This window comes from Eptesicus fuscus, chromosome 4, assembly GCF_027574615.1.
Source record: "Eptesicus fuscus isolate TK198812 chromosome 4, DD_ASM_mEF_20220401, whole genome shotgun sequence".
In the NCBI taxonomy this organism is placed as follows: Eukaryota; Metazoa; Chordata; class Mammalia; order Chiroptera; family Vespertilionidae; genus Eptesicus; species Eptesicus fuscus.
The window spans coordinates 39,069,200-39,094,984 of NC_072476.1; the positions used below are offsets into that span (position 1 = coordinate 39,069,200).

A 25,785-nucleotide genomic window follows, 5' to 3' on the forward strand; every position below is an offset into this window, starting at 1 on the left:
GTGATCTTGTTAGAATACAGATTCTCAGGCCCATCCTAGACCTATTGACCCTGTCTACAGTTTTAGAGGGTCCCAGGTGATTCATAGGTACATTCAGTGTTTGAGAAGCACTAGTTTATAAGTATAGCTTTAAATTTGATTAATGTTTGTTATGAACACTGATTTTGAGTGCATATGTGAATATGTGTTAGCAAGGTAGTTTATTGAATATATGAAAAGTCAACTACTCTTAATATGTATGTAATCAGTTTTTAAAGTACATCTACACTAATAAAAGAGAATCATGCAAATTGACCGTACCTCTGCTACGCCCACAAGCCATGCCCACCAGCCAATCAGGAGCGAGTATGCAAATTAACCCAACCCAGATGGCTGTGGTCACGGAGCAAGCAGTAGGCTTGGGTTTCCCCGGCAATGGAGGAAGCCAAGCTTCCCGCCCGCTCTGGCTGGCCCTGGTCTCCACTCAAGGCTACAAAGTTTTAATTATAGAAGATAAATAAATCCCAACAAAAATGACGGCAGCCACAGAGCTGGAGAGAGCAGGAGGCTTGGGTTGCCCCCGGCGATGGAGGAAGCCAAGCTTCCTGGCCGGCCCTGGACTCCACTCAAGGCTACAAAGTTTCAGTTGTAGAAGATAAATAAATCCCAGATACCAGGGCCTCCACTTGGGTTGCCGGGGGGCATGGCCGGCCTGCAAACCACCACAGGCCCCTTGCCCAGGCCGCCCCATGCCCCAAGGGAACCCCACCCTGATCAGGGACACCCTTCAGGGCAAACCAACCGACCCCCACCTGTGCACCAGGTCTCTATCCTCCTAGCTAATAAAAGAGTAATATGCAAATTGACTGTCACTCCAACACACAAGATGGATGCCCCCATGTGGTCAAAGATGGCTGCCACAAGATGCCCAGCAGGGGAGGGCAGTTGGGAGGGACCAGGCTTGCAAGGGAGGGCAGTTGGGGGCAATCAGGCCAGCAGGGGAGGACAGTTGGGAGGGACCAGGCCTGCAAGGGAGGGCAGTTGGGGGCGATCAAGCCTGCAGGGGAGGGCAGTTAGGGGTGACCAGAGGAGGGAAGTTGGGGACGACTGGGCCTGCAAGGAAGGGCAGTTGGGGGGGACCCAGGCCTACAGGGGAGGGCAGTTAGGGGTGACCAGGCCTTCAGGGGAGGGTAGTTAGGGGCAATCAAGACTGTCAGGGGAGCAGTTAGGCATCAATCAGGCTGGCAGGGGAGTGGTTAGGGGGTAATCAGGCTGGTAGGCAGAAGCGGTTAGGGGCAATCAGGAGGGCAGGCAGGCGAGCAGTTGGGAGCCAGCAGTCCTGGATTGTGAGGGATGTCCGACTGCCCATTTAGGCCCGATCCTACCGGACATCCCTTGAGGGGTCCCAGATTGGAGAGGGTGCAGGCTGGGCTGAGAGACATCCCCCCCCCGCCCCATGTACACGAATTTCGTGCACCGGGCCTCTAGTGCTAAATAATCATATGTTTTGTTAATCCTCACCTGAGGTTATTTTTTTCTTTTCTTTTTTTTAGAGAGTGGAAGGGAGGAGGGGGAGATATTCTATCTAATAAAGAAGGAATATGCAAATTGACTGTCATGCCGTTACAAGATGGCTGCACCCACAACGGAGGCAGGGATCCCATAACACAAGATGGCAGCGCCCACAATGGAGGCCGAGTTCCCATAACAAGCCTTAACAAGCAATCTGCAGGGACCTGAGGCTGCACTCCCCGCCTGGTGGGGCTTGACAGGGGACCTCAGGCTGTGCCCCCCACCCCAGTGCCAGGCTGGGGGACCTCAGGCCACGCCCCCCACGCGGCGGGGCTTGCCGGGGGACCTCAGGCCACACACCCTGCCCGAGGGACTTGACAGGGGACCTCAAAGCGCTCCCCCCTGGCCTGGGCCTGGGGACTTCAGGCCACGCCCCCCCGCCCAGCGGGGCTTGATGGGAACTTCAAGGCATGCCCCCTGCCCCGGCGCTGGGCCGGGGGACCTCAGGCCACTTCCCAAGCCTCGGCGCTGGGCCAGGCGACCTGAGGCGGTGCCCCCGACCCGGCGGGGCTTGACGGGGGTGGGACTGGCCAGGTCTGGATCTAGCCCAATTAGGGTGGGACCAGCTGGGTCTAGGTCTCGTGAGATTTCGAGGTGCACATGAGTGGGCAGAGACTTGACTCTGGTTTCTGTGGCATGCCCCAGACTCTGACAGGAGGAAGATTTTCATATACATTTTACTAATTTTCTTTCATCTCTGATACTTCTATTATAGAGAAAGGGCAAATAGCAATATTAAAATATTTCCTCTAATTAATTCCCTTTTAATGTGCACGAATTTCATGCACTGGGTCACTAGTATATATACAGTATGTAGAGAGAGAGAGAGTAACATCAGTGTGAGCGAGACATGTCAATTGGTTGCTTCCTACATGCCCCCAGGAATCAGACCCAGGACCCTTCAGGGCACAGGCCATTGCTCTAACCACTGAGCCACCAACCAGCCAGGGCTGAGTTTTGTATACCTTTATTAATCTATATACTCTTTTTTTTCCAGGTCGCCATTTCCCCAAACGTCCAAAGCATATGCTTGTAGTAGAAGCAAAGTTTGATGGAGAACAGTTGGCTACTGATCCTGTGGACCACATTGACCAGCCAGAATTTGCTACCGAGTTAGCCTGGGAAATTGACAGGAAAGCACTCCATCAGCACAGGTGGCTGTTATTTTCAATTTGTTCTGTTCTTTTTCAGGCTGTTGTAAATAAATTTATATATGTATATTATTAGATTATAGTAATAAAACACACTCAAATATTATTATTAATGTGCCAGGAAATTTTGAAAGAAATTCATTTAAAAATCAGAACAATTCTATGAATAGATATTATTATATCCCCCACATTACAGATGAGAAACCACCAGAGCCTACCTAAGTTTTCAGCCACTATACCTGACATTTTTTTTTTTTTTTTTTTTTTGCTAATGTCTGAGAGAATAGATATTCTAGAAGTGCTATAATAATGCCTACCCAATATTAAATATGCTTTGGAATTCATTGCAATTTCTATTTATCATATATTTTACCTGGCTTGCCAAGGACATATAGATATGTATATAGTACAATTATATAAAGGGCTCTCTAATTAATTTTACACTTAATTTTAGACACTTAAACACTTTATACGTATATAAAGCAGACTATAAGTTATAGTCTCTTATTTATTTCATGAACTCTCATGACCAGAAGTAGGAAAGAACACTGATACTTTTATTTTTAAAAGGATTTAAAATATATTCCCCTGGGAAACACACAATCACTTCAGTATTTAGTACTAAATCAAAACAAAATTCAAAGTTAAAAATTAGAGCAATAAGAAATTTACTTCCTTTTTTTGCTAGATCAGTCCATGGGTTTATTTATAAGGGAATTAAATTCTTTAGAATATCAAAATTTTGTATTTGCTTTCAGTGACTTCTGAAATATTTACCTAGACAGAGTCCTGATATAAGATATATGTGCCTACATTGGTGATTGTTTTTACATTTTTATTAGTGCTCACCAGTACCACTCTGAATAAATGTATAGGCCAAGAAAATAAAACAGATAAAATGAATATATTAATGACGATTTTTGTGCCAAGTGCAGGTTTCACTGTCATCGCACTAGATAAAAATGATGACAAAATTTAATCAGCTTACCGCAAGAGCCAGTATAGATATTCCAGATGCAAAAAAGCCCATGCTGTACCAGTCAGGCCATGTTTACAGGACATTGTCATGTATTACATTGCTGTTGATTTTAATAGCTTATGATTTTATGGTATCTAATTCCTTACTTTATTTTGGTTTTTAGCTATCAAAAGAACTGTAATCCTATGTGTATATTTGTAGTTGTATGTGTGTGATGATATAAGAAAAACAATTTAAAATCAATCTTAATGAATAGTGGTAATTTTTTACTTCAGAAGATTTCCATACATTACAGAAGCTTGAAAAACATTGACCTAGATGACAGCCTCTTAGATGAGACACTAAGATTTTGACATGTTTTGTAAATAGTTGGTATATAGATAAGTAGATTAATAGTTCTTGCCAGTTGAAGAGTGTTTCACAAAATATGGAATCTTGATGGTAGTAGGCAGCTTTGTCAAGGGTAGTATAAAATCAGTTCAATATTAAGTGAAAGTCGTTTTACTTATCACCTGAATTTTTACGTTACAGGCTACAGCGTACTCCTATCAAACTCCAGTGTTTTGCCTTGGATGCATTGACTTCAGCCAAGGAAACTATAGGTTACATTCTTCTAGACTTAAGAACTGCTCAAGAAACAAAGCAGGTATTGCCCTTTTAATGTTTGTTACTGATTATGTTAGACAGTTGTTTATTTTTCAAAATGTACCAATCAGATTGATGAGAAGGGTACGGAATACTGGGCCTGATGGATTATGGGCTTGAAAGGCAGTTCTTATGTTCTAGTTTGTGAATTTGGTTTAGAAAATCCTGATCTTCTAATAATTTCATTGACCTAGAACTGTCATTCTCAAAGAAACTTTTCTCGGAGCTCAAACCTGTGTTACTTTGAGCTTAACATCTGCAACTCCTTGGCTTTGCTTTCAGAGGTGGTCCTCTTTCACTGTCCCTTGCTTCAGTGAGTGGTCACCATCTCCTTTCAGTTCTACAAGCTAGAAATATAGAATCTTCCTTGTCAACCCAGTTTTCTGCCTCTTTCCAGTTAGTATTTTCTCCTCCCGATTCACCTACTATTCTGCATTTTCCCTGCTGAACCTAAGCCACCATCGTTTCTTACCTTGGCTGTCATACTAGCCTTCTAATTGGTTTCCCTGCTTCTTACTCCTTGCCTTCTCTACATAATAGAGAGAGTGAACTTATTGTAGCCCACTTAATGCAATGTAAAAGCAGCCTCCTCTCATCCTACTAAAAAAAATGAAAAGAAATAAAGAGAACTTTGGGTCCTTATTTCAGTGTTAGTGCCTTTTGTTATTGAAAATAATTTTTTCTTATGTCTTTTTGAGTATCTTTTAGCCTTTTTGTACATTATTGACTTTAAATATGTTTATTTTTAGTTTTTCTTCATGTCTTTGTTTTGCCACAATTTTTTAAAGAAAATAAATTAAAAATATCTTTTTTATTTTAAAGTTCGCTCTTCTTGATTTGAATCTTAAATTAGGATTTTGTGAAGAAAAATTTATCTGTTACTAAATTTTTGATATTTGCAAATGAGCCAATCAACCTGGCCCAAATTCAGAATCATTCAAAAGAAACTGAATTTTTAAAATGCTTTAAAAGCGGACTTGTTTATCCCCGATCCTTGGATACTCATCACCAATCTGCTCTTAGGTCCTAAAAAGTTTTTCCTTCTTTAGTCTTGAACTCAGAACCAGGGGCCATGCTTGTGGCCCAATGTTTCTCTTACCCAACTTCTCTGCTGCAACTTGCAAGTGTCCAGAAGACACTTCTACAGTCACTTTGGTTACAGAGAAGGTCATTCCTTTTAGGAAGAGGGTATCTGAGAGGACATCCTTCAGAGGAGCCTCTGAATGCTCTTGGCATTTCTTTTCTCTGTATCTCATTCTTTTTTAAAATATATTTTTATTGATTTCAGAGAGGATGGGAGAGGAAGGGAGAGAGAGAAACATCAATGATGAGAGAGAATCATTGATTGGCTGCCTCCTGCATGCCCCCTCCTGGGGATGGAGCCCGAAACCCAGGCATGTGCCCTTGACCAGAATTGAACCTGGAACCCTTCGGTCCACAGGCCGACGCTCTATCCACTAAGGCTTCTTATCTCTTTCTTGAGGATAGTTCATCATCATATTAGTGATTGGAAGTTAAGGAGAAGTGTTTCAAAATTACATTATTTTTAGGAAAACCAATTGTTTTGCTTATTCTTTTGTTTGCCAGCAGAAATATATGAAGTTGGTCAGTAAAATATTTGAAATTAAAAATAATGTTATTTTCTGTAAATAAATATCCATATATATAAAAGCCCAGCGACCAAACGGTGGAACAACCAGTCGCTATGACGCGCACTGTGGCAGCCAACGGGCCCAGTCTGGGCCCCGATCAGCCCTCCCAACCTTCCGTGGCCCTTCTCCCCACTGGCGCCATCCCTGATTGGTCCCCCTACCCCAATCGGGAACAGGGTCAGCTGGCCAACTGCCAACGGTCCCTCCCCCCACTGGCCCGCCCCCTACTTGCCCCCATTGGGTCGGCTGGCCTGACCCTAACCGTGCATGAATTCGTGTACCAGCCTCTAGTAAACAGAAAAATCCAGATTTATTTTTCTGAGTTATATAACAAAAATAGATCATAAAGTCTACAAGTAGATAAAAATATTTTTTTCAGGCTTGTACTAAAAATTAGAAAATATTTGTTATAAGGATAATAACAAATTTTTTCTTAAAAAGTGCCACATAAAAGTACCTCAACAAATTAGGAATTTTTGTCTTAAAAAAAAACACTCGGTTGTGAATTTTTAAAAATCTGTGGCGCCTAGTTAATTCTATTTTGCTTACAAATAACTTATCAAACCAAAACAGCAGTTTTTGGTTTTGATCAGTGTAAGCACCAGACTATGCCTTGATAGAACAATGGTCAGAGCAAGAATGCTGTTTCTAGGTATTGAGATGGTGCCCTGCTGACCAGTGGTTCCTGCACTCGGGATACACGTGGTCCTGGGCCATGAAATTTTGAAGGCTGGTTTTGGTACTAGAATTTCTGAGGTTACTCTGCGGGGGAATATTCAGGTAATTTAAGACCTTATCTTGTGAGAAAGACTTTATATGTTAACACATTGCGGGTGGATGATGAGCGTTCTTGTGTTTTCACATTACACAGTGTTTTACATAAATGTTAAAGGCACGCCTTAAAATTAAATAGTCATTGCATTTTGAAATTATTTATTACATGTTCTTACAAGCTAATATCTTTTTAAAGTATGATACTTTGTAAAATGTTTTTTGTCCTCGTTCAATAGAAACTTATCTGGCCACTGGGTAAAGCTAGCAATGGAACTACTGGTGCACAGTGTGTTAATGTCAGTCAAATACATGGTTCAGAATTCAGAACTCAACTATTAGACCTTTAGTATTTTGTTAATTTTTTGTTATTGTTAATATTAAACTTTCTTTTCCTTGTTTGATATAAATAGAACAAAGCAGAAATGTGCCAGGCAGAAAAGGTAAAATAAAAAAAGTGAAAAATTATGGTTTAGGGAAATGCAAAATTGGTAGTCTTTTTTTTATTGTTGTTTAAGGGATGGGAGATTGGGGACATAAGAGTAAAGCTAGAAAGAAATATATTGTGTTTTCTTTAATATATTGTCTGTTGAAGCATAGGAATAGGAGCAAGAAAGACACCCTAAACTTTTACTTCAAGAGGAAATTCTGTTAGCCTCATAAGCAGGATTAATTTCTTTTGAGGAAAATGGAAAAAATATTTTAATAGAGGAGGAAGTACTGAGAAATGACAGGAAATATATTTAGAACCTTATAGAATATTTCCCACTACTGTTTATTCCCTACTAACTATTATGGTTTTTTGTTGTTTTGTTTTGCTATTATTCTCCAGGCACCAAAATGGTACCAGTTGCTGAGCAACAAATACACCAGGTTCAAGTCTGAAATACAGATAAGCATTGCTTTGGAAACAGATTCAAAGGCACCAGTGGATAGTTTTAAGGCAAAGGGGGCTCCCCCTCGAGATGGAAAAGGTTTGTGCATCATCTCTAAGGACATTCTCCAAGAAGTCGAATCTGTGGATTAGAACTTTAGGAAGGGTGGTGGGGTATGTGCAGGAAGATATGTGCAGGAGTCTAAACTGATTTTACTCTCCTCTATCAGGCAAATGTTGTGACATTGTTACACAAGCAGTTGTTGCTTTTAGCTCTTGTTTACATAGCTTAGAAATTAGGAAAGATTTTCTTTTTTTTAAATTTGATATATAACAGAACAAAGTAAAATTTGGCATTGTTTTTAAAAATTGCATGGGAAATTTTCTTCCTAGGATGAGTGCAGGAAAGCCAAAAATAGTTATGTTCTTCTCTATTAACTATAGTTTAACAAAACTTTCATTTGTTTCTTTTTTAATTACTAAGTTTTATTTTTTAGAGCAGTTTTAGGTTCACAGAAAAATTGCAAAGTATAGAGTGTTCCCATATAACTCTGTCCTCACACAAATACACCTCCCACATTATCAACATCCCTCACCAGAGTGGTACATTCATTATAATTGATGAATCTACATTGACACATCATTATCACCCAAAGTTCATAGTTTATGCTAGAGTTCATTCTTGGTGTTGTACATTCTATATGTTTTGACAGATGTGTAATGATATAACCTTCTGTTAGATTATAGTATCTAACAGAATAGTTTTACTGCCCTAAAAATCCTCTTCCGTGGGCAACCACTGATATTTTTTTTATCTCCATAGTGTCACATTGTTAATTATACTGTACTAGAGGCCCGGTGCACGAAATTCGTGCATGGAGGGGGGTTGTCCCTCAGCCCAGCCTGTACCCTCTCCAATCTGGGATCCCTCTCACAATCCAGGACTGCTGGCTCCTAACTGCTTGCCTGCCTGCCTTCCTGATTGCCCCTAACCACTTCTGCCTGCCAGCCTGATCACCCCCTAACCACTCTGCTGCCAGCCTGTTTGCCCCCAACTTCCCTCCTCTGCCAGCCTGGTCACCCCTAACTGCCCTCTCCTGCAGGGTTGATCACCTCCAACTGCCCTCCCTTGCAGGCCTGGTCCCTCTCAACTGCCCTCCCTTGCAAGCCAGGTGCCTCCCAACTGCCCTCTCCTCCTGGCCATCTTGTGTCCACATGGGGGCAGGATCTTTGACCACATGGGGGTAGCTATATTGTGTGTTGCAGTGATGATCAATCTGCATATTACTCTTTTATTAGATAGGATAGAGGCCTGGTACAGGGGTGGGGGCCAGCTGGTTTGCCCTGAAGGGTGTCCCTGATCAGGGTGGGGTTCCCTTGGGGCGTGGGGCGGCCTGAGTGAGGGGCCTGTGGTGGTTTGCAGGCTGGCCATGGCCCCTGGCAACCCAAGCGGAGGCCCTGGTATCTGGAATTTATTTTCCTTCTACAATTGAAACTTTGTAGCCTGGAGCAGAGCCAAGCCTGGGGCTCCCTCCGGGCCGGCAGCCATTTCTGTTGGGGTTATAATTGAAACTTTGTTGCCTTAAGCAGGTGGGCCCAGCCAGAGTGTGCGGAAAGCTTTGCTTCTCCTGTTGCCTGGGGCAACCCTGGCCTGCTCTCTCAAGCTCCATTCTGCCGCCATTTCTGTTTGAATTTGTTTACCTTCTATAATTGAAACTTTGTAGCTTGAGTGGAGGCTTAGGCCTGGCAAGGGCAGGCGGAAAGCTTGGCTTCCTCTGTTACCTAGGAAACCTTGCTCTCTGTGGCTGTAGCCATCTTGGTTTGGGTTAATTTGCATACTCACTCTGATTGGACGGTGGGTGTGGCTTGTGGGCGTGACTTGTGGGTGTGTCAGAGGTATGGTCAATTTACATATTTGTCTATTATTAGGTAGGATTATTAGGTAGGATTAGCCTTTTCAGATTGTACTCTTTCACTTGGTAATATGCATTTAAGGTTCTTCCAGGTCTATTCATGCCTTGCTAGCTCACTTCTTTTTAGCACTGAATAATACTGCATTATCTGGATATACCACAGTTTCTTTATCCACTCACTGAGGAACAACTTGGTTGTTTCCAAGTTTTGGCAATTAGGAATATCCATTCAGCTACCGTACGCCTTTTGATTGGAGCATTTAATCCATTTACATTTAGGGTTATTATTGAGAGATACTTATTTATAGCCATTTTAATTCTGTATGGCTAGGTTTCTCTGTTTCTTCTCAGCAATCCCTTTAGCATTTCTTGTAATGCTGGCTTGGTAGAGATGAACTCCTTTAGCCTTTTTTTGTCTGGGAAGCTCTTTATTTGACCATCTATTTTGAATGATAGCCTTGCTAGATATAGTAATCTTGGTCTGAGATCCTTGCTTTCCATTACCTTGAGTACTTCATGCCATTTCCTTCTGGCCTGTAGAGTAGGTGGATGCTGTTACCTACAAAGGAGTTCCTATAAGGCTGACACCTGATTTCTCATCAGAAACTCTGGTTGAAAATCACTGATGTTTGGGATAGGGGCGCTAACCCCCATGCCATCGAAAATCTGTGTTTTACCTAAGTTGGTCTTCAGCATAGTTGGATTCCCAGTTGTGGATCTAAAATACAGTTGACCCTTGAACAACATGAGTTTAAATCTGCATATAGTTGTCCCTCTTCATACTGAAACCTATTTGATTATATCAGTTCTCTTCTCAAAATTATTCCATGTTTTTCTCTTATTCTTAGAAAACTATCCAGATGGTTTTTTAAACATGGCATTGAAGAAGACCCTGATATGGCCTCTATGCATCCCCCTAGCCTCAGCTCTTTCATGTCAGTCCTACAGCACATCAGTCTGTAACCACATGCTTTCTCTTGCTTCTGAGTGTACATATTGCTCCCTCTGCCTAGCATACTTTTTCATTCCCTCATTCTCTATTCAGTCACCTTTCTCTTTTTAGCCAAATTTTGCTTATTTTTCAGTTCCACTTTAGATTCACTTCTGTCAGAAAACCTGCAATGCCTTTTCTATGTGGATTATTAAATTGAAGTTTTAAAAAGGTCTTGCCCTAGCTGGTTTGGTTCAGTGGATAGAGCATTGACCTGCGGACTAAAGGGTCCCAGGTTCGATTCTGGTTGGGGGCACATGCCTGGGTTGTGGGCTCGATCCCCTGTGTGGGGCGTGCAAGAGGCAGCCAATCAATGATTCTCTCTCATCATTGATGTTACCTTCTCTCCCTCTCCCTTCCTCTCTGAAATCAATAAAAATATATTTTTTAAAAAAGGTTGCCTTATTTCAAAATATGACTTTTATGTGCAGAAAGAAAATGGTGGTTATACATAAAAATCAATGGAAACCTTACTGAGATATGACCTGTATCCAGAAAACTAACAAGCAAATAAAACAGTAAATCAGCTTTCAGAATTTTTTAATGGTTTATGGCAAACTACAATGTAATGTAATTGTGTTTTTCTCCATAAAGTACCTGCTAGCCTGCCTGGACTTGACCCCAAGGACATTGTGGCCGTGCTGAATGAGGAAGGAGGCTACCATCAGATCGGACCAGCAGAGTCTTGCACTGACTTCTTCCTTATGTCAGTGACCATAGCATTTGCCACCCAGTTGGAGCAGGTGACACTGTTTTTTAGTCATAGCTTAATAATTGTTGTGTCTGGTATTTACAAATTAGCCTTTTAGTGTTTCTTGGATGCAGCACAGCAAGCAACCTGAATATCGGTATATTTTCTTCAGTCCCATGGAGGTGATACAGGGGCCCAGGTTGCTCTGTGAACACAGTTTGCATCACAGCTGAGGGACACAAAACTTGGGAATACACCACTTTTATTGTTTGCAGTCCTGGTCTTTGTCTGGAAGACATGTTACCTTAGCTCAGTGGTCGGCAAACTGCGGCTCGCGAGCCACATGCGGCTCTTTGGCCCCTTGAGTTTTTAGCAAAAGCCAGCTTAGGAGTACCCTAATTAAGTTAATAACAGTGTACCTACCTAATAGTTTAAGTTTAAAAAATTTGGCTCTCCAAAGAAATTTCAATCGTTGTACTGTTGATATTTGGCTCTGTTGACTGATGAGTTTGCTGACCACTGCCTTAGCTCAAGGTTAATAGCTGCATAAACGGCCCTAGGAAATGGGTGAGGGTGGTCAGAGACTTGCAGTCTTGGCATAGTCAGAAAAAATGTTCAGAGTTGTTTGGGGCCCATGGCAGATTGCCTCTTCCCTAAATGGCTCAACACGAAATTCTATGTTATTCCATACATTGTCCTTCTCAGGATCAAGCCCAGTGTTTTTTGAAATTATGTTGGCCTAGAGCAGCTGAAAGAAATTTTTTCAAAAATCTTACATATATATTTATAAAAGGCTAATATGCAAAGTGTCCCCTCAGGAGTTTGACCGGGAGACCATGAGTTCAATCGCTTGCTATGATGTGTGCTGACCACCAGGGGGTGGCGCGGAACAAAGGAAGGCCCCGGCCGGCAGCTGCAAGGCCCCGATTGGCCCTGATTGCCAGCCAGGCCTAGGGACACTACCTGTGCATGAATTTCATGCACCGAGACTCTAGTATGAAATAAAAAATAATAAAATATTGAATATTTACTATGTGCTCACTATGTGACTTAAATCTTATTCATTTTAATCTGTTTTAATCTAAGTAGTTATAGTACTTTCATATAAACTGTCCAAACTGTCCTATAACTTTTTTATACTTAACACTATATCTCAGGTACTTTGCATGTTACTGTATCATCATTTAGCAGACACTCGGTATGATCGCGATAATACATTTAAGCCATCTCCTAATAATCAGTTGTTTATAGTTTATTGTTATTTTTAATAATGTTCTAGTGAACAATTAAAGGTCTGATAGATATTTCATATTTTATGGGACAAAAATCCTATTTCTTCATCCTATGTGTCCATGAAACTACCAACTTTGAGAACACTCCTAATGCAGAAGGCATCCATTGGCAATTGTTAATTTATAGGTCTCCAAATTTTGATATAGTAGCTAAAAAGCTTTATTTTATTTTTTAAATCAAAAACCTGGACCAAGGTGTTATATTGAATAGCCTGGTTAAGATTTTTTTAAAACCACCTCTCATTTATGAAGAGGATGACAGAGTAAGGAAAAGATGAAATAGGGTATGTGGAAATAAGGAAAGCTTAATTTAAAACACTTAATCATTTTCTTCTAAAAGAACTTTGATGTATTCACGGATCATTTTAATGAAATGTAAGACAATATAAATCTATAAAATTATTTTTGTCTCTGTCCTTTTCTCAGATAAACTTCTCAAAATTAAGTAAACTAATAATTTGGATGCAATTTAGCAGAGATTTCACATTTTGAGTGATTGATTTAAGATGTGAAATTAAAAAAAGCAGTAACATTTTTGCAAATATTTTTGGAGTTGATCAGACATACTGAGCATGTTTGGTGGTTTAAGAAGTAATCCTTTTTTTTTTTTTTTTTAATTCTTAAATGTTTAGTTAATTCCATGTACCATGAAACTTCCAGAAAGACAGCCCGAGTTTTTCTTTTACTATTCTTTACTGGGAAATGATGTTACAAATGAACCTTTCAACGATTTGATCAATCCAAACTTTGAGCCAGAGAGAGCATCCGTTCGAATACGAAGCAGTGTAGAAATTCTTCGTGTTTACCTGGCTTTTCAATCTAAACTACAGGTACGTACTGCAGAAAATTATTTTTTATTAGAGATGAATTTTTAAAGCATTAGAGAGGTACTTAAACCATATTATTTCAGTGGTGAAGGTCATTTTTCTGCCACATCTTTAAATTTTTTAGTAATTATCCTGACTTGTAAAGTCATACCATAGTAGTTACTTCAGAATTTTAAGAGATGTACCTCTTTCCTAGTTATTGTGAAAAGAATTGTGTCAATTATCAGTCCTTTATAATAAAAAATTATACCTGGAGCCTAAAGCTGTGAGCATAGTGAAGGTTCTGTTACTGTTAATGGAGATGGTAGCCGTAGGCACATAGGTCCCACTTTAGAGTTCAGAATTTATATTCCTCTTGCTATTAAAAGCAAAGAGATAATACAATTTTTAAAAAAATCTGCCCCTGAATTGAATATTTTTTTTAAACGAATTTCAAAGTAGACTCTAAAACTGAACCTTACCTAGTGAAAACTACTGTTTTATTTTTATTACAATTGCTTTAAATCAGCTTGGGGTGGTCATCTATAGGGTTAGATAGTCATTTGTTTATAGTGAAGTGATCAGGCGTGTGTTTTGGGTGGGAGGTGGAAAGAGACATTAAGGAATTTTAGAAGAACTAAATTTTAGAGGTTGTTCTGCTAAAGCCAAGATATTTAGAAAGCTGAAGGCTTTATGAAATGATAAAATGCAGGAAAAAGCACATTTAATTTTATTCTATATCTAACATATCAATCCTTACCTAAAGTACTGACTTGTTAGTTTGATTCTCATGGACATTGAAGTCATAAAAATTCATTCTTTTCAGCCCATTAAAGTCTACACACCTACTAACATTAAGACTAAGTTACAGGTAATTTCTGATATTAGAACTAAAAATATTTTCATGTTGTGATTGCTTATTATTCATATGAATGGTAAGTTTGCCAAGGCTTTGATATAGTAAGGGAAAAGAATATCTATAATAATAAAAGCATAATATGCTAATTGGACCAGACAGCTGAACTACCTTCTGGACGTCATTCCGGATGTCCTTCTGGATGAAGCTGTGGTGGCAGGGGCCAAGGCAGAGGCGGTTAGGGGTGACCAGGAAGACAGGCAGAATGGTTAGGGGTGATCAGGCAGGCAGGCAGAGGTGGTTAGGGGCAATCAGGCAGGCAGGTGAGTGGTTAGGGGCTATCAGGCAGGCAGGCGAGTGGTTAGGGATGATCAGGCAGGTAGACAGAGGTGGTTAGGGGCTATCAGGCAGGCAGGCGAGTGGTTAGGGGCAATCAGGCAGGCAGGCGAGTGGTATGGACGATCAGGCAGATAGGCAAGCAGTTAGGAACCAGTGGTCCTGGATTGTGAGAGGGATGTCTGACTGCCGGTTTAGGCCCGATCTACAGGGTTTGGGCCTAAACCAGCGGTTGGGCATCCCCCGAGGGGTCCCGGATTGTGAGAGGGTGCAGGTTGGGCTAAGGGACCCCCCCGCCCTAGAGTGCACGAATTTTGTGCACTGGGCATCTAGTAGTTATATAAATGCACCTGAAATTGCCTTTTTGTTGTTGTTGCAAAAGGTGGTAATGCTGAAGTTTTGATTAGCTATTAGTGGTTATTAGTGATTAACAGTACATTTCATCCAGGGATATTCTCCTTCACCTTTTACTGTTAAGCACTAGCTTTATAAATAAAATCTGAAGAGCAAGAAAAGAGAGAAAGAAACACTCCAGGTATTTTATGGGTGAATGAAACAAAATTATTTGAGGTTCTTTAATTTCCAAATGTGGCTGGATCTACTAACTTATTTTTTAGAGCTGTGTTTAAATGGAAATAGAAAAAAATGTTGTGGTATTTGTTTTTTATTTAAATTCATGTACACATGATATAATTTGCATATGTAAAATAGCATAGTAAAATATTAAAGTTACCATAGCTCACCAAAGAGACAGAAAAAAAGAAAAGGTTGTATTATATGTGTACAGTACTAAAAGAAAAAAATGAAAAGGAAATAATAGTTTTATTATTGAGTTCTTGGTAAACTGTGAGCCTGATCAGTAGTTTTAACAATCGCATGGGAATCTATTACTTAGTTGCTGCAGGTTAGTAAGATGACCTGCATTATACTTGCCTTCTGTGGAAGGTAAGTTTTTGTTAAGTTTTATAACTTTTTAAGTTTGTATTTTAGGAGAAAGAAGAAAACATAAAACCCTGTCTTGATTTTCCCTTTCATATTAGATCCATCTCTGCTGTGGAGACCAGTCACTTGGAAGTACAGAAATACCTTTAACAGGATTATTGAAAAAGGGTAGTACAGAAATCAACCAGCGCCCAGTCACAGTTGAGGGTGCTTTTACCCTTGACCCTCCAAACCGAGCCAAACAAAAGCTTGCACCTATTCCTGTGGAGCTGGCCCCAACTGTGGGAGTGTCTGTGGCTCTGCAGAGAGAAGGCATAGATGCAAAGGCAAGTAGTGACCCTCCTTCCCCTACAGCAGCTTCTCCAGTTTCACTTATGATTCTTCACACAAGTCGAACTTCAGAAGAGTTACCCAGCATTAAGAAAGTGTTTATTACTCTTAATCGGTAGCCTACATTTTATGATAGGTCCTCTCTGAAAAGACATTTCTGAAAAGCATTGTTGCTTCCGCTGCTGTGGTATAGTGACTGTATCCAGAGCCTTTGGGTATAGTCTTCTTATGGAGTGGAAACCATTCCCCTGCCCCCAACTCATAGTCAATGACTATGGCAGAAAAGGAGCTCCAGTAAAAGAGAACGTTTTCTGGAAATCTGCATTAATGGTATTTATTTGGGTTGATTCACCTGAGCTAAGATAATGTTCTTGATCAATTGGGGTTTATAGTTCCTATACTCTTCTTTAGGCAACAGAGATGGGCATTTATTTGAACATACATGGTTTTTTAGTGTATACATCCCCCAACCAAGTTTAGAATCCTGTTCTTTTAAAGAATTTATCTTTATATAGTTTATGAATTAAATATTGAAAAACTGAAGTGAAAGCTTAATATATTTATTTAGAGAGAGAGAGAGAGAGGAGAGAGAGAGAAGTAGACCAAAGGAGAGGAAGAAAATCCTAGTAGACATTGATGTGTGTTTTTTAAAGGAATTCAGGTTTTAGTAGAAATAACCATTCTCAGGGACACCTATGTCTGACTTCTTTTATCCAGTATTCCTCTTACCCATTAGGATGCATTTTGGTTCTTAGCTCTGGATATATTTCCTTCCTGTTCATCTTCCTTTTTCTGGTCCTAGATGCTATAAGGATATTTGCAAATTATGAAGAAAAATAGACTAGGAATATCCAGACTGGGAAAGGAAGCTTATATTTTTAAAAAACAACATCATTTTTTGCTTAATTATGAAGGAAAGTTCTTTGCAAATTATACTTTATTTAAAAATTGTTTTTAGTCTTTAATTGAATTAAAGACCCAGAATGAACATGAGCCACAGCATTCAAAGAAGAGAGTTTTAACTCCCATAAAGGAGAAACTTACTGAGCCAAATTCACCAAGTGTGTCCCCTGTTATGCCTCACAACCAGTCACCTCCAACAAAAGATGATGCAACAGAAAGTGAAGTGGAAAGCTTACAGTATGATAAGGACACAAAACCAAACCCAAAGGGTAAGATTCTTTTTTACAGACCTTTTAAATATAGATTTTGTAGCCATCTAATAAATGACTCTGAGACTTTTCATGGGATCTAAATAAAAATTGAGTTTTTTAAAGAACCAATAATGTGTGGCAATTAAAAAAATTCAATTTAAAGTAATTGCAATTTATTTAATTTCACTATAGAATTTGCAAAAAGGTAAGAAAATTTTTCTTTCACTTTTGCACTAGAAATAGTAGCCTGTTCAAAAGAAATGAAAGAAGATAGTTCTTTTAGATAGTTTTAACTAGTAAATTCTCAAATATCTTGAATATATTTGAATTTTAGAGGAAAGAGTTATTGTTTCTTAAAGTAACCTTGTAATAATAAATTTTTATCCTAACAGTTGAGAGAGAATCTGAGAAATCATCTTCATCTGGCTTTATAAAAATTTTCCACCCATTACATAAAGATCCACAATCGTAGTTAGTAGTGTAAGTAAGTAAAGTAGTGCTGGATTATGAGTTAGAAATTTGGGAGTCAGTTGTAGCTCTGTCACTGAGCAACTGTACAACTTGGGCCATTCATTAAAACATCTCTGGCCTATAGCAGGAGTAAACTAGATAGCTCTGTCTTTTCAAGTTTTAGATCTTTGTTAGACTATGTCATATGTACCTAAAATAACTAAAACTACTTTAAAAAGTATTGTAATTATATTTGCACTGAGTCTCAAATACAAACCCTTCAAATGCTGAGTTCTGTTCAGCTGCCTCCTGGAAATAAGGTAATGCCTGTCAGGCTGTTGGCATACATAAAAGCATGGTGCTGATGCTTTTATGTTGCAATGCACATAAAGAGGAAGCTCTTTTCCCTGCACAGTTCTACAATGGGAATTAAAGCTTGCATAACTTGGACAAGTCACTTTTAGATATTTATGCCTCAATTCCTATGTTTATAAAATCAAATAGTCAAATTCCTTGCTTGAAGGTCAAGGAGATACCTTTAAATTATTTAGATAACTTAAGAGAAAGTGTTAGCAAATGGAATTTAAAACAAAACCAAACATTTTTACCTTTATTTTAGCCATCAGTTCTTCTGTACCTGCTTTGCCGGCCCAGCCGGTGACGGCATCCAGTGCTCCAGAAACAGCTTCAGGACAGAAGATTGCTGTTCCAGCCACATCACACCATTTTTGCTTTTCGATAGACTTACGGAGTATCCATGACTTGGAAGTTGGTTTTCCAATCAACTGTATTTTAAGGTATGATTTGATTTAGTTTGGTTTCAAAGTATTTTCCAAGGAGATATGCCTTTTCTCTATTGGGCAAGTTGCAGAGAAAGAAATGCCACCAGAGAAGTTATAACGTTTGTTGAATCAGAGTATTAGAAGGGGGTAAGGCTGTGTCCCAGTGACTTCAGAGTTAAACCAGGCTGGCATTGGTGGTGTGAGAGGCAACAGTCTACTAAGCTAGTGTAATAATTGAAAGTATTTATAATAATTTATTAATGGTTCTATTAAAATACGGTGACTCTTGAACTTAAAGTGTGTTGTTGCTAGAAATAGTGCCACAGGTCAAAATAATGGAAGGCACCTGATTTTTCTGTATAAACTGCATCATAATGTGAGGTTGTATTTCCCAAAACTATATTTTATAGCTGTGAATCTAAAAACCATACTTTGTGAACTGTAAGTGGAATGTGTCCACACTGTTCAATATGAAAAATTGAAAATATACATTTTGGTCAGTTAAATGGCTTTATACAGTAGGTTGTTTTAGTAATATTACATTTTCATAGACTGTTGTGGCTAAGATATAAATTAAATATACAGTACTGTGTTTTAGTTTGGAGTAATTTCTCCTCGTACATTTTTTGGAGCACGCAGTGGCATTTGTAATAAAGGTGTTGGTCTTCAGGAGATTCAGGTGAGGAAGTCTGTCTGTCCCCTGGGATTGCCATTCCCAGGAAATCAGCAGCTGCACATTGCTTCCTGCGGCTACTTGAAGCAGACCTGCTTTTCAGATGCGTAATTCAGCTCATACTTGCATGTAATTTTTCAACTCTTTGATTTCTCATGAAGTTGTTTCCAAAATCCTCTGAGCTTTGGTGTGAATAATGGACAGAATTAAAGGGACCCAGCGTGTAGTGTGTTGGTGAATTCATAGAATGGAAATCTTTCATTGCAGCTTAAGTTGTGCATTTTACCATGTTAGAGGCTGAGAGTCATTGCTAAAGTGTTGTTTTTATTTGAAAATTGAAGGCTAGAAAAAGGTTTTATCTCACAGCCATAGCTTTTCTCAGAGTTTGTATAACATCTCTTAAAATTATTTTTAGCAATAGAATTATTACTTATTCTTTATCTCAGTTTTTTGTCTTTACTCCTTTAACTGAGATCTCTCTGCTGTCGCTAGAGGGAATCTGATCTCAGAATACCTCCAGAGGACTGTGGCAGGAGAAGAGAAACAGGGACGATCTAAAATGAGATGCTGTGAAGGGGAAGCCTGGTACAAGCCTACTTAGAAAGCACTAATATTAGCTTTTGTATTTCATTTTGCCAGAGGGCTATTTTAGTTATGAAGTGCCAGAAATGTGCCTGGTATTAGGGCTATATTAGGGGTACACTACACTGCATGTATGTATGTATATATACATACACTACACGGTATGTGTGAGTTCAACCTAGTGAAGGACAGTTTAGCAATAAGTCAGTATGTGAGGGTGGCTAATACTCACTTAGCAAAGAAAAGGGGAAGAATATTCTAAACCAAGGAAATAAGTGTGATCCACCCAGCACTCTGTAGAATTCACTTGTTGATAGGACTAATGTACATACCTGAACTAATATAATGCTGTATGTCAGCTTTAGTTTAAAATAAAATTTAAAAGGACTGTTGGTTTTGTCTTTGGTTCATTTTATTATTAAAAATGCTGGTTGTTTAACTTTTTCTCTGTTTGATAAATTGTATGTTATGCTCTGCATTGGTATGAAATTGTAGTTTATAACTACTAGTATGTAATGGAATTTGTGAGGTAGCACTGGTATTTGAAAAAGTTTGTGTTTGCTTTGTTTGTTTTTTTCTTTTTTCATCACAACTTGTTGTAGTGGGGTGGTAGAGGTTTGATTTCTAGGGATCTCTGAGATGTCCCGATTTCAATGCATAATCATACTGGCATTGAATGAATGCAAAGGATTCTTCTTAAAAAGGAAAGCAATTTTTACTAGTGGGTTAAAATTCCAGTTTTCATAATGAATAATAAGATATAACATGAAATTTAAGTGAGCATTATAATCTATATATATAAAAGCCTAAGCAACTGTTTGATCACTTGACCACTCGCTATAACGTGCACTGACCACCAGGGGGCAGATGCTCAACGCAGGAGCTGCTCCCTGGTGGTCAGTGCGCTTCCACAGTGGGAGTGCCGCTCAGCTGACCAACAGGCGCCAGAGGCCAGGCTCATGGCTAGTGAGTGCCACTGCAGCTGCAGCCGCACGAGCCTCCCACAGTCACTCCCCCTGCATGCCCCTCCCCCATTCAGGCCGGGATTGGGACTGACTGGGTGCAAGCTCCCAGCTGTTTCTCGGTCATGGACACATGGGTATCACCCTAGGATGAGCACAGGGCACAGATCGCAGTGGAGCGCCAGTGAGCCTACCAAGCGGTGGCAGCAGCAGGTGCAGCTGGGCCGGGATGAGTGGAAGCAGCGCTCCTCCCTGGCCACCTGACACTTCGCTCACTACTACATCTCTCGGGGGATGTAGGACTGCCGGTTTTAGCCGATCCCACAGGCCAAGCCGAGGTACCCCACTGGTTCACAAATCTGTGCACCAGGCCTCTAGTATCTTTATATTTGGCTTTAAATACAAAAAAGAGTTTAGTAGTAGTCAGGCATTCTTTCATTTAATCTGATGTGGTTTTTATGATGGAAAGAAGAAATAATGTTATGTCACTCTGATTCATCTGTAATATATCTGAATTGCTTTCAACCTTGATTCTCTGTTGAATGACAGTGTACCGAAAATGCACTCTTTTGGAGTTGACTAAGGGCTCTTTAGCTCATAAAAGATGAAGACATTATTCTATAAAGGAAAATAGGTTTAGAAATTAAATTTATCAAGCATTTCTTGAGTGTTGACTATGTGGTGGAATCTGCTTATTTGTTCCTGGGAGTGTAAAGATGAAAAGATAGGACTGGAGCCTTCAAGGAACTCTTAAACAAATAGGAACCCAGTCTTTGTTTAATGGAGTCTTATTTGGAGTGCTTCAAAATGACTCTCTTCCTCTTTTGTCATTGCCTTCAAAATACCAGAATTCTCTTTCTCCCCCAGAGCCTCATTAAGAAATTATCTGTAAAGCAACTTGGGAAATAGTTCTATGCTATTAATGCATTTGCTCTATAATTTCTATAATTTTCGTATCCACACTGAAAACATTTGTATAATTTTTAAATTGGTGATAAGAGCAAAACCATAATGTGTTTGTCATTTATCTATTTAAAAATTCTATTTGCCCATAATCATATTTTAACATACTATAAATTTTATCTGTAATTTTATCTAAGATTTTGTTTTTCTGAAATTCTAGGTACTCATATCCATTTTTTGGAAGTGCAGCTCCTATTATGACTAATCCTCCTGTTGAAGTTCGGAAAAACATGGAAGTTTTTCTTCCCCAATCTTACTGTGCATTTGATTTCGCAACTATGCCTCATCAGCTGCAAGATACCTTCTTAAGGTAATGTATGCACTACCCTGTGTGTATGATATTATCTTCTCAAGTCAGCTCTTAAAATTTTGTTTCTTATAAACAAGAGGAATTCCTATAGGTTTAAATCCATAGCAGTTTACGCATTTGAGAATCTAGAAACAAATATACTAATAAAGTCTGTGACATTTGTGCTTCCACCACGAAGTTTTATCTTACTTGCCTAAGCTTAGATATTAGAACTTTGTTAAAACAATCTAAGTAATGAAGGAACTTTGAAAAGTAGTTTTGCTTGTTTTTATTGCTGATTCACTGAATGACTGTAGTATATTATTTTATTTCTATTTTTTCATTTATATGAAATGGAGGTATTGGTTCAGCTACTTGAAATAGATTTGTGAAGGAAAATGAGTTCTGCGAAGTGTCACTTTATGTGCTCAGAGTATCAAAATTTAAAATGCATATTTTAAAAGGAAGAATGAAGGATAATTAAAATTTATTTGTGGGACTAATAGTGTTTGAAGGGTTTCTTTATTGTATAGAAAGATGTGTAGAAGATGTAATCGAATTTTCTGTTTGTTATGTATGGAATTGAGCATTTACATTCCAATAACAAACACATCTTTGACTACATTAAGGAAATTCAAAGATTTTAGTCCAAAAAAGACTTTGTTCAAAGTTGATAGGTATGAATACATGTTTCTCTGTTCCTCAGGATTCCATTGCTGATTGAATTATGGCACAAGGATAAAATGAGTAAAGATTTACTTCTGGGAATCGCTAGAATCCAGCTTTCAAACATCTTATCTTCAGAAAAAACTCGCTTTTTAGGTTCTAATGGTGAACAGTGTTGGCGTCAAACTTACAGTGAAAGTGTGCCTATTATAGCCGCACAAGGGTAATACATTTTGCAAAATTGATCTTAGCTTTGCTTTTTAATTCTCATTAGCTATAACCTTATCTTTTCATATCATTTTTTCTCTGATCTTTCTTGACCTGTGGGAACTATATCCTAGTTTGCTCTTTAGCTTTCTGATACCCATTATACCTTCACAAAGTTAAGAATCTATGCTGTTATAGTACTGTAATATTTACTCAGACTGGTGAATATTTATTTCCCTCTCCTCTGTTTAGACTGACAATTTTAAATTCAGAATTTTTTTTAAACTTTATTGTTGAAAGTATTACATATGTCCCCTTTTTTACCCCATTGACTCCTTCTAGCCTGCCCCATCCTCCACCCCAGGCCTTCACCACCCTATTGTCTGTGTCTATGGGTTATGCATAAATGCATACAAGTGGGTTATCATTTTCTACCCATCTACCCTTGCCTTTCCTAATTTAATGTCAAAATTACAATGTATTTTTACATTATTTTGCATTGGGAATGACTTTTTCCACCCAAAAAATATTTTTAACTTTTACCTTATTGTTGAAGTCTGAGGATTTGCAGTTTTAAAGACAATTGGGGTTTTTTTGGCCCTGAAATTCATTGTCACAGTGAAAAGCTGGAGTTCACATATTTCAGACAAATACATTTTTTGCGTGATTTTAAAAAATTTAACAATAGAAATTTAAATTCAGTTTGATATTTTATACAACATGCCTTTATTTTTAAAGCATAGTAAGAAAGTAGAAGGAAATCAGGCTCAGTAAAAAGCTGAAATAAAAAAGTTTTATTGAAATTTCTTCCCTTACACTTCCCCATCAATAGCCACTTACAGAGAATGAAGGTTTAGTAAAATTTTTATTCACTTGGAAGATCTGGGAACAGGTGTTTTAGAGAACCAGATATTCCGGGTAAATGAAAATTCTTCGTTTCAACTCCTGTTATTGAAAATCTCTCTTAAAAATTAACACTGTCATAAGTAGTATATAATGAAAATAATCAAATCCTTACTATATGAAGTTATTTTAATTCTGTTGGTTGTGAATGTTAACTTTTATTGCCTTGCTCTGTAGACTGAGAAGTTTTAGATTTACCTAAGTGAAAACTTCAGATGTGGCAGTGCTTCATTACGCTTTAATTTCTTTTAAAACCTGTGAGATTAGTTGATTAATGAAAGGATCCTACACAATTAGAACTCTTAAAGTTTTGTTTGACCAAGGGTTTATAGGATATATTTGATTTAGACAAAGCCATGGGTTTTTTATTGCCAAGGTTTTATTTTTTTCTAACATTTTGTTTTGTTTTTATTTAATTATTACTACTACATGGAGGTACTCATATCAATAAAAATATAGTTATCCTACTTATAGAAATTAGCCTGAGGCAATGCTCATATCCAGCAGAAGATTTACGTACAAGTGTGTTCACTCCAGGAAAAGTAGAAAAACAACTCAGAATAACCTGTATATAGTCAAGATTAGGGGAATTAAGTTTATTTTACTACATAAATTGTTTAGTACATTTTACAGGCATTAAAAGTTACGTTTTTGAATTACTGTTTATGACATGAGAAAATGATCTTGATATAAATAGGAAAAGAGGACAAAATGGATATGGTCTTAATGTGCATGATTACATGTGTATTTACATATACATAAAACAGGAAGGAAAGTAAGTAAATTTCAGCAGTAATTAGTTATGAGCAGGGAGATTAAAATTTCTCCTTTATTTTATACTTTTCAATTTTTCCAAGTAATCTATAGCTGTTGTAGGTCCTTTTATAGTAAACATAGGTATGTATTTAATAGGGTGTTTGTGATCAAATCAAATCACGTATATATGGAAGGTCTTGGAGCCCATAGAAGCAGCTGCAGTTTCAGTAGCAAATGTCAGATGCAGGAAATGTTGTCTACTCAATGCTATAGTGTTGGAGACATAAGAGGAAGAATAATATAAAATGCTTCCATGAGTTCCAATATATTTCTGACTTCATTGTAGGTCAAATAACAGGATAATAAATCTTTCTTACACCATGACTCTAGAAGATTATGGAATATTAAAAACACGTGAGATTTTTGTCTCTGATTCATCTCAGGTAAATATCATTGAGTGTTATTAAATTACTCTTTAAAAATGGATCTAATGTGTATGTGTGTGAGTGTATTTGTTTCAATGTGCTTTTTTTATTCATATGTTAGGGTTTAACTGCTGTACAACAGAACTCATCTTCTCTTCCTCCCGCACCTTGTCCTTCAGAAGTCCAGACAGAGCCTCGTGAAACCTTAGAATACAAAGCAGCACTTGAGCTAGAAATGTGGAAAGAGAGACAAGAAGACATTTTTGAAAATCAGGTTACTTTTTAAACGTTATTTTAAGCCTCTATTTTTATCTACTTAGTATGTTTTTCCTTCCCCATACTAGGCTTTTACTATGTTCCATGGTCCCTTACCAGTCCCTTTGAATATCAAAAATACTTTACGCTTAAAGAAAAATTGAGAATAAGAAAACAACAAAAATACCCAGAAGCCACTCAGAAGGATTCCCTCAACTTTGTCTATGATCTTAAGCAAATTAGAACTGAAGGTTACAGCTCAGATTGACTTGAAGGTTTCTTTTCATTCCGGTCATTTAGTATACCTTCCTGGAACATGGAATTATCAGTCTCTAAACAAGAGAGTTAGAAAATACAGCTTACCATGTACTCCCCTGAATTATATGGGTACTACTTGCCTCAGGCATCTTTTTTTTTTTAATTTTTTTATTTTATTTTATTGATTTTTCACAGAGAGGAAGGGAGAGGGATAGAGAGCTAGAAACATCGATGAGAGAGAGACATCGACCAGCTGCCTCCTGCACACCCCCCACCACCGGGGGATGTGCCCGCAACCAATGTACATGCCCTTGACCGGAATCGAACCTGGGACCTTCCAGTCCGTAGACCGACGCTCTATCCACTGAGCCAAACCGGTTTCGGCTGCCTCAGGCATCTTTAAAAAAATAAATAAAATAGAACACCTGCAATAAACATATCTGTGATTGTTTAATTTTTAACTGAAAACAACTGATTTATTTACTTGAAATATTTAGGATTTTTCTCTGACTTTATTTTTCCTTTTGTAGCTAAAGCAGAAAGAACTAGCTCATATGCAAGCTCTTGCAGAGGAATGGAAGAAAAGGGATCGAGAGAGAGAATCACTAGTAAAGAAAAAGGTATAGAAATTTAAGAGGGGAAGGAATAAAGTTAATGATAGTGTCTTGTGTATGTAGTTT

The 25,785-nt window shown here is 38.5% G+C and overlaps 1 protein-coding gene across 2 annotated transcripts in view; it reads left to right on the forward strand.

Annotated features, from left to right (window-relative positions):
- Positions 1-25,785, forward strand: part of CEP120 (centrosomal protein 120) — a 75,972-nt gene that overhangs the window by 3,470 nt on the left and 46,717 nt on the right. For both annotated transcript variants that reach the window (XM_054714959.1, XM_028145141.2), the window contains exons 3-15: positions 2,549-2,705; positions 4,213-4,327; positions 7,582-7,723; positions 11,122-11,270; positions 13,143-13,340; positions 15,549-15,776; positions 16,739-16,952; positions 18,004-18,181; positions 21,507-21,656; positions 22,342-22,524; positions 24,514-24,610; positions 24,714-24,866; positions 25,636-25,725. In XM_054714959.1, the coding sequence (XP_054570934.1) occupies positions 2,549-2,705; positions 4,213-4,327; positions 7,582-7,723; positions 11,122-11,270; positions 13,143-13,340; positions 15,549-15,776; positions 16,739-16,952; positions 18,004-18,181; positions 21,507-21,656; positions 22,342-22,524; positions 24,514-24,610; positions 24,714-24,866; positions 25,636-25,725 (2,054 nt within the window). The remainder of the gene's footprint in view (positions 1-2,548; positions 2,706-4,212; positions 4,328-7,581; positions 7,724-11,121; positions 11,271-13,142; positions 13,341-15,548; positions 15,777-16,738; positions 16,953-18,003; positions 18,182-21,506; positions 21,657-22,341; positions 22,525-24,513; positions 24,611-24,713; positions 24,867-25,635; positions 25,726-25,785) is intronic.